General features: G+C 49.7%; 1 protein-coding gene across 1 annotated transcript in view; it reads right to left on the bottom strand.

Moving 5' to 3' along the window:
- Window positions 1-12,546, bottom strand: part of LOC142260440 (fibroblast growth factor 13-like) — a 33,802-nt gene extending 21,256 nt beyond the window's left edge. Inside the window, exons 1-2 of the mRNA XM_075331917.1 lie at window positions 12,441-12,546; window positions 10,129-10,232 (exon numbers count right to left, since the gene is read on the bottom strand). Coding sequence (XP_075188032.1) covers window positions 10,129-10,232; window positions 12,441-12,510 — 174 coding nt within the window. The 5' untranslated portion in view covers window positions 12,511-12,546. The remainder of the gene's footprint in view (window positions 1-10,128; window positions 10,233-12,440) is intronic.
- Window positions 12,547-13,571: the final 1,025 nt, after the last annotated feature.

The raw sequence follows: 13,571 nt of genomic DNA, 5'->3' as shown, positions 1-13,571 counted from the left end.
AAATCTGGACATAGTCTCCAGTGCTCGCAGCAACCGTAACAATTGTCCATAGCAACCAATCACAGCTCTGCTTTCATTTTACCTCAGCAGTGTCAGAAATTATCAAGCACAGAATTTCTTTCCTGGCAGCAAGTGGATCTCAGTGATGGACGGTAATGATGTGTGATACACGGTGTATGTGATAGAGGAGGGCGGTAATGATGTGTGATACATGGTGTATGTGATAGTGGAGGGCGGTAATGATGTGTGATACACGGTGTATGTGATAGTGGAGGGCGGTAATGATGTGTGATACACGGTGTATGTGATAGTGGAGGGCGGTAATGATGTGTGATACACGGTGTATGTGATAGAGGAGGGCGGTAATGATGTGTGATACATGGTGTATGTGATAGTGGAGGGCGGTAATGATGTGTGATACACGGTGTATGTGATAGAGGAGGGCGGTAATGATGTGTGATACACGGTGTATGTGATAGCGGAGGGCGGTAATGATGTGTGATACACGGGGTATGTGATGTGTGATACACGGTGTATGTGATAGAGGAGGGCGGTAATGATGTGTGATACACGGTGTATGTGATAGTGGAGGGCGGTAATGATGTGTGATACACGGTGTATGTGATAGTGGAGGGCGGTAATGATGTGTGATACACGGTGTATGTGATAGTGGAGGGCGGTAATGATGTGTGATACATGGTGTATGTGATAGTGGAGGGCGGTAATGATGTGTGATACATGGTGTATGTGATAGTGGAGGGCGGTTATGATGTGTGATACACGGTGTATGTGATAGAGGAGGGCGGTAATGATGTGTGATACACGGTGTATGTGATAGAGGAGGGCGGTAATGATGTGTGATACACGGTGTATGTGATAGAGGGGGGGCGGTAATGATGTGTGATACACGGTGTATGTGATAGAGGGGGGCGGTAGTGATGTGTGATACACGGTGTATGTGATAGAGGGGGGGCGGTAGTGATGTGTGATACACGGTGTATGTGATAGAGGAGGGCGGTAGTGATGTGTGATACACGGTGTATGTGATAGAGGGGGGCGGTAATGATGTGTGATACACGGTGTATGTGATAGAGGGGGGTGGTAATGATGTGTGGTACACGGTGTATGTGATAGTGGAGAGCGGTAATGATGTGTGATACACGGTGTATGTGATAGAGGGGGGTGGTAATGATGTGTGATACATGGTGTATGTGATAGTGGAGGGCGGTAATGATGTGTGATACACGGTGTATGTGATAGTGGAGAGCGGTAATGATGTGTGATACACGGTGTATGTGATAGAGGAGGGCGGTAATGATGTGTGATACATGGTGTATGTGATAGAGGAGGGCGGTAATGATGTGTGATACACGGTGTATGTGATAGAGGGGGGGCGGTAATGATGTGTGATACACGGTGTATGTGATAGAGGAGGGCGGTAGTGATGTGTGATACACGGTGTATGTGATAGAGGGGGGCGGTAATGATGTGTGATACACGGTGTATGTGATAGAGGAGGGCGGTAATGATGTGTGATACACGGTGTATGTGATAGAGGGGGGGCGGTAGTGATGTGTGATACACGATGTATGTGATAGTGGAGGGCGGTAATGATGTGTGATACACTGTGTATGTGATAGAGGGGGGAGGTAATGATGTGTGATACACGGTGTATGTGATAGCGGAGGGTGGTAGTGATGTGTGATACACGGTGTATGCGATAGAGGAGGGCGGTAATGATGTGTGATACACGGTGTATGTGATAGTGGAGAGCGGTAGTGATGTGTGATACACGGTGTATGCGATAGAGGAGGGCGGTAATGATGTGTGATACACGGTGTATGTGATAGTGGAGGGTGATAATGATGTGTGATACACGGTGTATGTGATAGAGGGGGACGGTAATGATGTGTGATACACGGTGTATGTGATAGAGGATGGTGGTAATGATGTGTGATACACTGTGTATGTGATAGTGGAGGGCGGTAGTGATGTGTGATACACGGTGTATGTGATAGAGGAGGGCGGTAATGATGTGTGATACACGGTGTATGTGATAGTGGAGGGCGGTAATGATGTGTGATACACGGTGTATGTGATAGTGGAGGGCGGTAATGATGTGTGATACACGGTGTATGTGATAGTGGAGGGCGGTAATGATGTGTGATACACGGTGTATGTGATAGAGGGGGACGGTAATGATGTGTGATACACGGTGTATGTGATAGAGGGGGGCGGTAATGATGTGTGATACATGGTGTATGTGATAGTGGAGGGCGGTAATGATGTGTGATACACGGTGTATGTGATAGTGGAGGGCGGTAATGATGTGTGATACACGGTGTATGTGATAGAGGGGGACGGTAATGATGTGTGATACACGGTGTATGTGATAGAGGGGGGCGGTAATGATGTGTGATACACGGTGTATGTGATAGTGGAGGGCGGTAATGATGTGTGATACACGGTGTATGTGATAGTGGAGGGCGGTAGTGATGTGTGATACACGTGTATGTGATAGAGGAGGGCGGTAATGATGTGTGATACACGGTGTATGTGATAGCGGAGGGCGGTAGTGATGTGTGATACACGTGTATGTGATAGAGGAGGGCGGTAATGATGTGTGATACACGGTGTATGTGATAGAGGATGGTGGTAATGATGTGTGATACACGGTGTATGTGATAGAGGGGGGCGGTAGTGATGTGTGATACACGGTGTATGTGATAGAGGGGGGCGGTAGTGATGTGTGATACACGGTGTATGTGATAGTGGAGGGCGGTAATGATGTGTGATACACGGTGTATGTGATAGTGGAGGGCGGTAGTGATGTGTGATACACGGTGTATGTGATAGTGGAGGGCGGTAGTGATGTGTGATACACGGTGTATGTGATAGAGGAGGGCGGTAGTGATGTGTGATACACGGTGTATGTGATAGAGAGGGCGGTAATGATGTGTGATACACGGTGTATGTGATAGAGGGGGGCGGTAGTGATGTGTGATACACGGTGTATGTGATAGAGGGGGGCGGTAGTGATGTGTGATACACGGTGTATGTGATAGAGAGGGCGGTAATGATGTGTAATACACGGTGTATGTGATAGAGGGGGGGCGGTAGTGATGTGTGATACACGGTGTATGCGATAGAGGAGGGCGGTAGTGATGTGTGATACACGGTGTATGTGATAGTGGACGGCGGTAATGATGTGTGATACACGGTGTATGTGATAGTGGAGGGCGGTAGTGATGTGTGATACACGGTGTATGTGATAGTGGAGGGCGGTAGTGATGTGTGATACACGGTGTATGTGATAGCGGAGGGCGGTAATGATGTGTGATACACGGTGTATGTGATAGTGGAGAGCGGTAATGATGTGTGATACACGGTGTATGTGATAGCGGAGGGCGGTAATGATGTGTGATACACGGTGTATGTGATAGCGGAGGGCGGTAATGATGTGTGATACACGGTGTATGTGATAGCGGAGGGCGGTAATGATGTGTGATACACGGTGTATTTGATAGTGGAGGGCGGTAATGATGTGTAATACACGGTGTATGTGATAGTGGAGGGTGGTAATGATGTGTAATACACGGTGTATGTGATAGTGGAGGGTGGTAATGATGTGTAATACACGGTGTATGTGATAGAGGGGGGCGGTAGTGATGTGTGATACACGGTGTATGCGATAGAGGAGGGCGGTAGTGATGTGTGATACACGTGTATGTGATAGTGGAGGGCGGTAGTGATGTGTAATACACGGTGTATGTGATAGAGGAGGGCGGTAATGATGTGTAATACACGGTGTATGTGATAGTGGAGGGTGGTAATGATGTGTGATACACGGTGTATGTGATAGTGGAGGGTGGTAATGATGTGTGATACACGGTGTATGTGATAGTGGAGGGCGGTAATGATGTGTGATACACGGTGTATGTGATAGTGGAGGGCGGTAATGATGTTTGATACACGGTGTATGTGATAGTGGAGGGTGGTAATGATGTGTAATACACGGTGTATGTGATAGTGGAGGGCGGTAATGATGTTTGATACACGGTGTATGTGATAGTGGAGGGTGGTAATGATGTGTAATACACGGTGTATGTGATAGAGGAGGGCGGTAATGATGTGTAATACACGGTGTATGTGATAGTGGAGGGCGGTAATGATGTGTGATACACGGTGTATGTGATAGTGGAGGGCGGTAATGATGTTTGATACACGGTGTATGTGATAGTGGAGGGTGGTAATGATGTGTAATACACGGTGTATGTGATAGTGGAGGGCGGTAATGATGTGTGATACACGGTGTATGCGATAGAGGAGGGCGGTAGTGATGTGTGATACACGGTGTATGCGATAGATGGGGCACTGTACACACAGTATCCTTTACCTCCCCGCTGCAGTAAATATATTCATTATAATATAATCAGTCTCACCCGATTCCAATAGACAGCAAAATATTGAAGGCAGCAATGCACACTGGGATTCATACAAACGTTGAATAGTTTTTTAACGTTTGTATGAATCCCAGTGTGCATGCGTTATGGGTGTACTGGGTGTACCAACATGGCGGTTTTGGTTGTTACTGCGCATGCGCGAGTGGGGGAGACGACCAGGAAGCCAGGAGATGCATGCGCGAGTGGGGGAGATGACCAGGAAGCCAGGAGATGCATGCGCAAGTGGGGGAGACGACCAGGAAGCCAGGAGATGCATGCGCGAGTGGGGGAGACGACCAGGAAGCCAGGAGATGCATGCGCAAGTGGGGGAGACGACCAGGAAGCCAGGAGATGCATGCGCGAGTGGGGGAGACGACCAGGAAGCCAGGAGATGCATGCGCAAGTGGGGGAGACGACCAGGAAGCCAGGAGATGCATGCGCAAGTGGGGGAGACAACCAGGAAGCCAGGAGATGCATGCACGTGTAGTTCGTAATCACACTGTGATATGCAGACGCTGGGATTCATAACATGAAAAGGTAAATCGGGCGTCCATAGGACATGCAGGTGTGTGTTGTTTCTATACTGTTACATTGCTTATGTATAAGGTGATTCACCTATCTATATATATAATTGCCTTATTCTGTCTGTCTGTCTGTCTGTCTGTCTTGCTCCAAAATTGTGTCCTTACGGTGACACAAAGCTGATTGGCCGCTGGGCTCGCCATGGCCCCGCCCCCCCGCACGGATTGGCCGCTCGCCCAGGCGGCGCCCCCACACGGATTGGCCGGCCGCTCGCCCAGGCTCCGCCCCCCCACAGATTGGCCTCTCGCCCCGGCACCCTGCAGGCATTGGCAACTCGGCCACGCCCCGCCCCCCTCATGCAATGCACGCTAGCTCTGGCCCCGCCCCCCCCACGCATTCCCCGAACTGACACGGTCACGGAGCCACGACTACCAGGTGAGTACTGTACCCCTGGGAGCCCACATCAGCGTACGCCGCCAAACCAGCCGACACATACCCTCGCATTGCTGGGGCTGGCCGGCGTATGCTGGTGTGGGCTCCCGTGCGAGCGGGGGACGAGATACGCTGGTAACCATCGTAGCATAGTTACCAGCGCATCAAGGTCCTGCAGCGGCGTAACATACACACACGGACACACATAACAGCACACACACACACACATACACATCAGATCACACTCACTCTCACACACACCTCACACACACATCACATCGCATCCACACACTCACAAGATCCTGGGATATCGCTTGCTTCTCGGCGGCGATACTGTGAGCTTCCAGGACCTGCCGGAGGATCACATGGCCAGAAGCATGTGGTATCTCCGGATGTTGTGAGTATGAGCGCGTATGTGCAATATCGTCAATGTGTGTGTGTGTGAGTGTATGCGATCGGGTGTGTGTGAGTGTATGCGATCGGGTGTGTGAGTGTATGCGATCGGGTGTGTGTGAGTGTATGCGATCGGGTGTGTGTGAGTGTATGCGATCGGGTGTGTGTGTGTGTGAGTGTATGCGATCGGATCTGTGAGTGTCGGCAGAGGAGCACGGCGTGCTGGAGGAGGCTGGGAGGAGAGAGGCTGATCCTGGGGAAGGATGGGATGGGGAGGCTGAGAGAAGAGAGGCTGATGCTGGGGGAGGCTGAGGCTGGGGTAGGCTGGGAGGAGAGAGGCTGATGCTGGGGACCGAAAAGGCTGATGCTGGGAGGAGAGAGGCTGATGCTGGGGGAGGCTGAGGCTGGGGTAGGCTGGGAGGAGAGAGGCTGATGCTGGGAGGAGAGAGGCTGATGCTGGGGGAGGCTGAGGCTGGGGTAGGCTGGGAGGAGAGAGGCTGATGCTGGGAAGAGAGAGGCTGATGCTGGGAGGAGAGAGGCTGATGCTGGGGGAGGCTGAGGCTGGGAGGAGAGAGACTGATGCTGGGGACAGAGAGGCTGATGCTGGGGACAGAGAGGCTGATGCTGGGGACAGAGAGGCTGATGCTGGGAGGAGAGAGGCTGATGCTGGGATGAGAGAGGCTGATGCTGGGGACAGAGAGGCTGATGCTGGGGACAGAGAGGCTGATGCTGGGGACAGAGAGGCTGATGCTGGGGACAGAGAGGCTGATGCTGGGATGAGAGAGGCTGATGCTGGGAGGAGAGAGGCTAATGCTGCAGGCAGAGAGGCTGATGCTACGGGTAGAGGCTGATGCTGGTGCAGCATGGGGGATGGATCACGATGGGGGGTGCGCAGCATGGGGGATGGAGCACGTTTGGGAGTGTGCAGCATGGCGGATGGAGCACATTTGGGAGTGCGCAGCATGGCGGATGGAGCACGTTTGGGAGTGCGCAGCATGGCGGATGGAGCACGTTTGGGAGTGCGCAGCATGGCGGATGGAGCACGTTTGGGAGTGCACAGCATGGCGGATGGACCACGTTTGGGAGTGCGCAGCATGGCGGATGGAGCACGTTTGGGAGTGCGCAGCATGGCGGATGGAGCACGTTTGAGAGTGCGCAGCATGGCGGATGGAGCACGTTTGGGAGTGCGCAGCATGGCGGATGGAGCACGTTTGGGAGTGCGCAGCATGGCGGATGGAGCACGTTTGGGAGTGCGCAGCATGGGGGATGCAGCACGATGGGGAGTGCGGAGCATGGTGGATGGAGCACGTTTGGGAGTGCGCAGCATGGCGGATGGAGCACGTTTGGGAGTGTGCAGCATGGCGGATGGACCACGTTTGGGAGTGCGCAGCATGGCGGATGGACCACGTTTGGGAGTGCGCAGCATGGCGGATGGAGCACGTTTGGGAGTGTGCAGCATGGAGCACGTTTGGGAGTGCGCAGCATGGGGGATGCAGCACGATGGGGAGTGCGCAGCATGGCGGATGGAGCACGTTTGGGAGTGCGCAGCATGGCGGATGGAGCATGTTTGGGAGTGCGCAGCATGGCGGATGGACCACGTTTGGGAGTGCGCAGCATGGCGGATGGACCACGTTTGGGAGTGCGCAGCATGGCGGATGGAGCACGTTTGGGAGTGCGCAGCATGGCGGATGGAGCACGTTTGGGAGTGCGCAGCATGGCGGATGGAGCACGTTTGGGAGTGCGCAGCATGGCGGATGGAGCACGTTTGGGAGTGCGCAGCATGGCGGATGGAGCACGTTTGGGAGTGCGCAGCATGGCGGATGGAGCACGTTTGGGAGTGCGCAGCATGGCGGATGGAGCACGTTTGGGAGTGCGCAGCATGGCAGATGGAGCACGTTTGGGAGTGCGCAGCATGGGAGATGGAGCACCATGGGGGGTGCGCAGCATAGGGGATGGAGCACGATGGGGAGTGCACTGCATGGGGGATGGAGCACGATGGGGAGTGCGGAGTATGACGGATGGAGCACGTTTGGGAGTGCGCAGCATGGCGGATGGAGCACGTTTGGGAGTGCGCAGCATGGCGGATGGAGCACGTTTGGGAGTGCGCAGCATGGGAGATGGAGCACGATGGGGGGTGTGCAGCATAGGGGATGGAGCACGATGGGGAGTGCGCTGCATGGGGGATGGAGCACGATGGGGAGTGCGCTGCATGGGGGATGGAGCACGTGTGCGCACTGCACAACACACCACACACACACACTGGGAACCACAAACAACTGCCCTACACAGACACCCACACACACAGACAACGCTGCACACACACAACACACAAACACCGCAGCACACACAAATATACGCACATACCGCACAACACACACATTGCACAAAACATACCTCCCCCCAAAACACACCACACACACACAAACCGCGCAACACACACACAACGCTACAGACACACAGCGCTCCACAAACAACGCAACACACGCAACACACATACAACACCGCTCTCACCCCCCGTCACACCCAGACAACACCCAGAACATGTACAGCCCCTACACAAACACTTGGTAACTACACACAACAACATCTATATATATATATATATATATATAACAAAAATCATACATGAACTACACAATACGTAAATTCTAGAAAACCCGATGCGTAGAATCCGGCCACCTTCTAGTTTTCTATAATACTCTATGTCTGATTATGCATTGATGTTATGTGGACATTATGTGTGTCCTATCTATGCTTGTATTCATGTTATTTGGTTATTTCATAAATGAAATGTATAATTAGTGAGGATATTTAAACCCTCACTTGAATGCATTGCATTGTACTGCTTGAAAAAAGTCCCTTGTGACTGAAACGTTGCGGTATTATATGGGCCAATAAATAGGCGTTTTCATTCACGTTGAAGCTGAGCGCTGCCTTCAATTTTTTGATATAGAGATCTATCTATATATATCTATATATATATATATATATATATATATATATATATATATATATTATATATATACATACATATATGTGTGTGTGTGTTGGTGATGGTTGGTGATGAGGTGAAGTAAAGGGACACATAGCATTAATATATAAACACATACAAACATACATGTACATGCATTAGGAGGGAATCTGTGTGAACTCGATCCCACAGAGACTCGGAACAACATGTCCGCTGTAGAACTGTAGAAGTCACTTCACCTGAAGCCTCCGAGGTTCAGCAGTGCAAGGGGTAAAGGAGGGGGACAAATGGAGGCGTGGGGCATATTGTGGCTAGTGGATGTAATGGTAGGCGGCCATTGGGATCTATGGCAATTTTGTTGTGTCCGCACCCGTTCCATATAGTCGGCGGTGGAACCTTACAGAACAATGCGTCCTGGTACGTAAAACAATAATGATCCACAAATCTGTGTTCGTGCGCAGCTCCGGTTACATGGATTGTGAGTGCCATCGTCTGCACTGCTGTGCCCATGGATATCATCTGCTGACAAGAAGCCACTAACAGACTCCCCTGTAAAGGGTAAGTTTGACATTAGCAGCCACTTTTACCTATTTCATGCGAATTCCAGCAGTCCTATGTAACAGTACAGATAATTAAGGGAGGTCCACTAACAGTAGGCTACGGTTACATGCTGCTCCTCTGTGCTGGGTAATGTGCCTCATTAAACAGGGGGAACAACAACCACCAAAGTAATTCACGGCTGTAATGAGACATGGAGAACCTAAAGGCATCAATAACAAAACCCAAGAAAAACAAAAGCATGGATTAGGAAACCTCACCCAGGGGCACGAAATGTCTTCTGGTGTATTCTCTACCTAGAGGGAGAACTTCTCCTGAAGTTGTGACCTACCACCTAGAGACATCACATAAGTCTATAAAGTAGTGCACACAGATACCCATTATGGACCAGACATCTACAAGAAGCCTTCACAAATGAGCGGAGCCCAAGACAAGACATTCAGCTAGAGAGTCCAACACAAGACATTTCACAGAAATCTTCACCAAGACGCAGAGCTTAAGGTAGGACATTCAACAAAACATCCACCAAGATGCGGAGCCCAAAACAAGACTTTAACAGCTAAATTCAAGAAGAACGCATCCTTGGTTTACATTATAGCCAGCACCAAGAGGACAACTGCTCCTCTTATTCCTACTACATGGAAACAACTCCTACAAAGTTAGCGTTTCCTAAGGCCCTGGAGAATACACGTCTTATCATACTACAGAGGAGTAGTCTTCACATGGATCCACCATGTAGATGAGATGTTTTTTTCCTGGTGGCAATGAATGACCAACCACTCCATGAAGGAATGAATGAAAACTACTCACCGAGTTGTAGAGATGTCCTTCTGAATTCATGGCCACATACTGACCACAGGCAGAGCTCTGTATGGCAACAACTCGGAGACCAACAGGGATTACATTGAAAAGGGCTTAAAATGGGGAAAACAAAGAAAGTTAGTATAAATATAAAATGTACTAAGACTCTAAAGACTGTGGTCAGGAGTCAGCTTCTCAGACACCAGAGAGTTATGGAGAGTCTCCAATTTCTGAAAGATGCAGCTACAGACCAAAGACTTCCACAAGGAACTATTCTGAGGAGAAGGCTGCTCCACATCAGACGCTATTAACTCTACCAACTTTTCACCATTGTCTTCTTCATTTAGGACCTTCAGTCATTTCCACTAAGCCTAGACCAGATTCACATTACTCACTGTCACCAAGTAAACAGCTCCTGCTCAAGTCTTCAAATAAGGTCTAGAAGTGGCCCATGTAGAATCCCTCCTCACCATCATTCCTACAGTCTGGCCACTTCTCCCTACCTTCTGGTATGAGGGGCTGTCCATCATACATTTCTAGGGTGGTTTTCGTAGGGCAGTGTAAAGTGTAGAGGTAAAGAAGGGGAAGGTTGTGATCAGATAACTGTTTAGATAATGATGGAGCCAAATCATTAGGTTCAGATTTTGACCCAGAAATTGGTATAATTGAAGAAGTAGAGTCTTGGCTTCGGGCAAGAAGCTTCCGATATGGGACACCGTAACATGTTTATCTTTTCACCTGTAGGATGCTGGATGCTGTCAGTTCCTTGCTCCTCTGTTCTCCATTCTACAATACCAAGTCTGCTTGCACTCGTTCTCCACCCCGTACCATTCCCCCTGTTCCCATGCTGTCCACCATGTCATGATGTATGTAGTTTTCTCCATCCCATATTTTTGTATAAGATGCCATGTGATGTATTTTACCTTCTCACTGTATTTGCTGTAATACTATGTCTTGGGATGTAAGTGACCATACCTTCCCCCCAGAATGGATCACATTGCACTCAGGCTTCAGCAGTAGCTATTGTCATTGATTTGGTGGGGGTTGCATATATATATTGTTCTTCTCAGCATGGGACTTCTCCAATCTACAACTTGGTAAACAGAACAGAGCCAACAGTCTAAAGTCCATTCATGCATCAAATGGCCAGGGGGAGGTGTGCCCACCTAAGGGGCTGATCCCACGAGAGAAGAACATGTTAGTTCAGTTAGTTGGATCTCGGCTGGAGAAGGACTAGGATCTATAGCTGAGGCTGGATCCTGGGGTCTGTGTGTGTGGACTGTTACAGACTGGAGATCCGCGGCCACGTGGGATTGTGCTTTGTTGAGTGAAGGGTGAGGACCTGTGCTAAAGCCAGCTCCTTATCGCCCGTACATGGACAATTGGACTTTGAGGACTTTTGCATTCTCCTTGGCGCCCCCGGACCTATTTCCTTTGTGTGGACTCTAAAGAACCATTTTAATATTGCATGTTTTATGCTCCCTGCCTCATTAAATCTTCTTGGATCGTTCCTTGGCCTGGCGTCCCTTACTGCTCTGTCGCATACCCCGTCACACACCATATAGGACCTTCTGCTCCTGTGCTTCCCTCTTCTCTAACCTCTAGTCCATATCGTGCTCTTGTCCATCCTGGAGAACTTATTCTGTTCCTGACCACGACCTGTTCTGCACATTGTAATAATTGATCTGTTGCCTTTCACCAGAAGTTTCCAACCTTTCTAACCATGAGAGCCACATTCAGCTCTGAGAGATGGTCACAAGCCACATGCAGCTACCACCCCCTCACATTAGTGACACCCAGAGACCCCATTACCAATATAATGACAGCCTAAGATTTTCAACAGAAGATCACACCGAGGCGGTATACCAAGATCCAGGGGTTCCTATCCCCATTAAGATCTGTTCTTCTGTGTGGGGCTACTCACAAAAGTCACCATCTTGAGACCTGGTCTTCAGAGCTGTTTGCTAGACCTTGTGCTTATGCACAAAGCTAGAAGACAGCCGCAAGCCATATATCACAGTCCCGCGAGCCACATGCGCTTCCCGAGCCACAGGCTGGAGACCCCTGTCTTTCATCAGCCATTGACTGTTCTTGTGCTCTCCCCTGCTTGTACTTACTCTGTTAATGTGGTCCCTATTCTCCAGCTTGGAGTACCTTGTATGTGTCTGTGCTCCCTACTCTCCACCCAGGAGTACACTGTATGTGTCTGATCTTGAGCTCCATCCTTCTATTTTACTCCATGAAGTACCTAGCCCATTCCTATGCTGCCTAGTATTCTGGTGTACCGCACCTGTGTGTCCACCTGTATAAACTTTACTTACTATATGGGCAAAGTTCTTCCTTGGTTCCTGATACCGTCCCATCGGGAAGAAACTGAAGGTAGAAGCCCATCCTGCTGAGCAGGCGCGTGACAATACCCTTCAGCTGTGGCTCTGCGGAGAAAAGAGGTACAGCTGAGAACAACCGGAATCCATCACTCCATCCCCCAACCTCCATCATAACACTGTGCACGGCTGTCCTCTCATTGCCCCTGACCTCTTTTCTTCCCTGCACCGGGAGACAGAATCCATTACAAGAAAATCAGAGCGGGGGTAGTGTATAGTGTATACAGGAATAGTATATACAGGGCAGGATGGAGGTGTAGTGTAGAGCTGTATACACAGTACAGGAATAGTATATACAGTACAGGATGGAGGTGTAGTGTAGAGCTGTATATACAGTACAGGAATAGTATATACAGGGCAGGATGGAGGTGTAGTGTAGAGCTGTATATACAGTACATGAATAGTATATACAGGACAGGATGGAGGTGTAGTGTAGAGCTGTGTATACAGTACAGGAATAGTATATACAGGACAGGATGGAGGTGTAGTGTAGAGCTGTGTATACAGTACAGGAATAGTATATACAGGGCAGGATGGAGGTGTAGTGTAGAGCTGTGTATACAGTACAGGAATAGTATATACAGGGCAGGATGGAGGTGCAGTGTAGAGCTGTATATACAGTACAGGAATAGTATATACAGGGCAGGATGGAGGTGTAGTGTAGAGCTGTATACAGTACAGGAATAGTATATACAGGGCAGGATGGAGGTGCAGTGTAGAGCTGTGTATACAGTACAGGAATAGTATATACAGGGCAGGATGGAGGTGTAGTGTAGAGCTGTATACAGTACAGGAATAGTATATACAGGGCAGGATGGAGGTGTAGTGTAGAGCTGTGTATACAGTACAGGAATAGTATATACAGGACAGGATGGAGGTGTAGTGTAGAGCTGTGTATACAGTACAGGAATAGTATATACAGGGCAGGATGGAGGTGTAGTGTAGAGCTGTGTATACAGTACAGGAATAGTATATACAGGGCAGGATGGAGGTGTAGTGTAGAGCTGTGTATACAGTACAGGAATAGTATATACAGGGCAGGATGGAGGTGTAGTGTAGAGCTGTGTA

This window comes from Anomaloglossus baeobatrachus, unplaced genomic scaffold, assembly GCF_048569485.1.
Source record: "Anomaloglossus baeobatrachus isolate aAnoBae1 unplaced genomic scaffold, aAnoBae1.hap1 Scaffold_105, whole genome shotgun sequence".
Taxonomy (NCBI): Eukaryota; Metazoa; Chordata; class Amphibia; order Anura; family Aromobatidae; genus Anomaloglossus; species Anomaloglossus baeobatrachus.
This window is presented reverse-complemented; position numbering and strand designations above follow the sequence as displayed.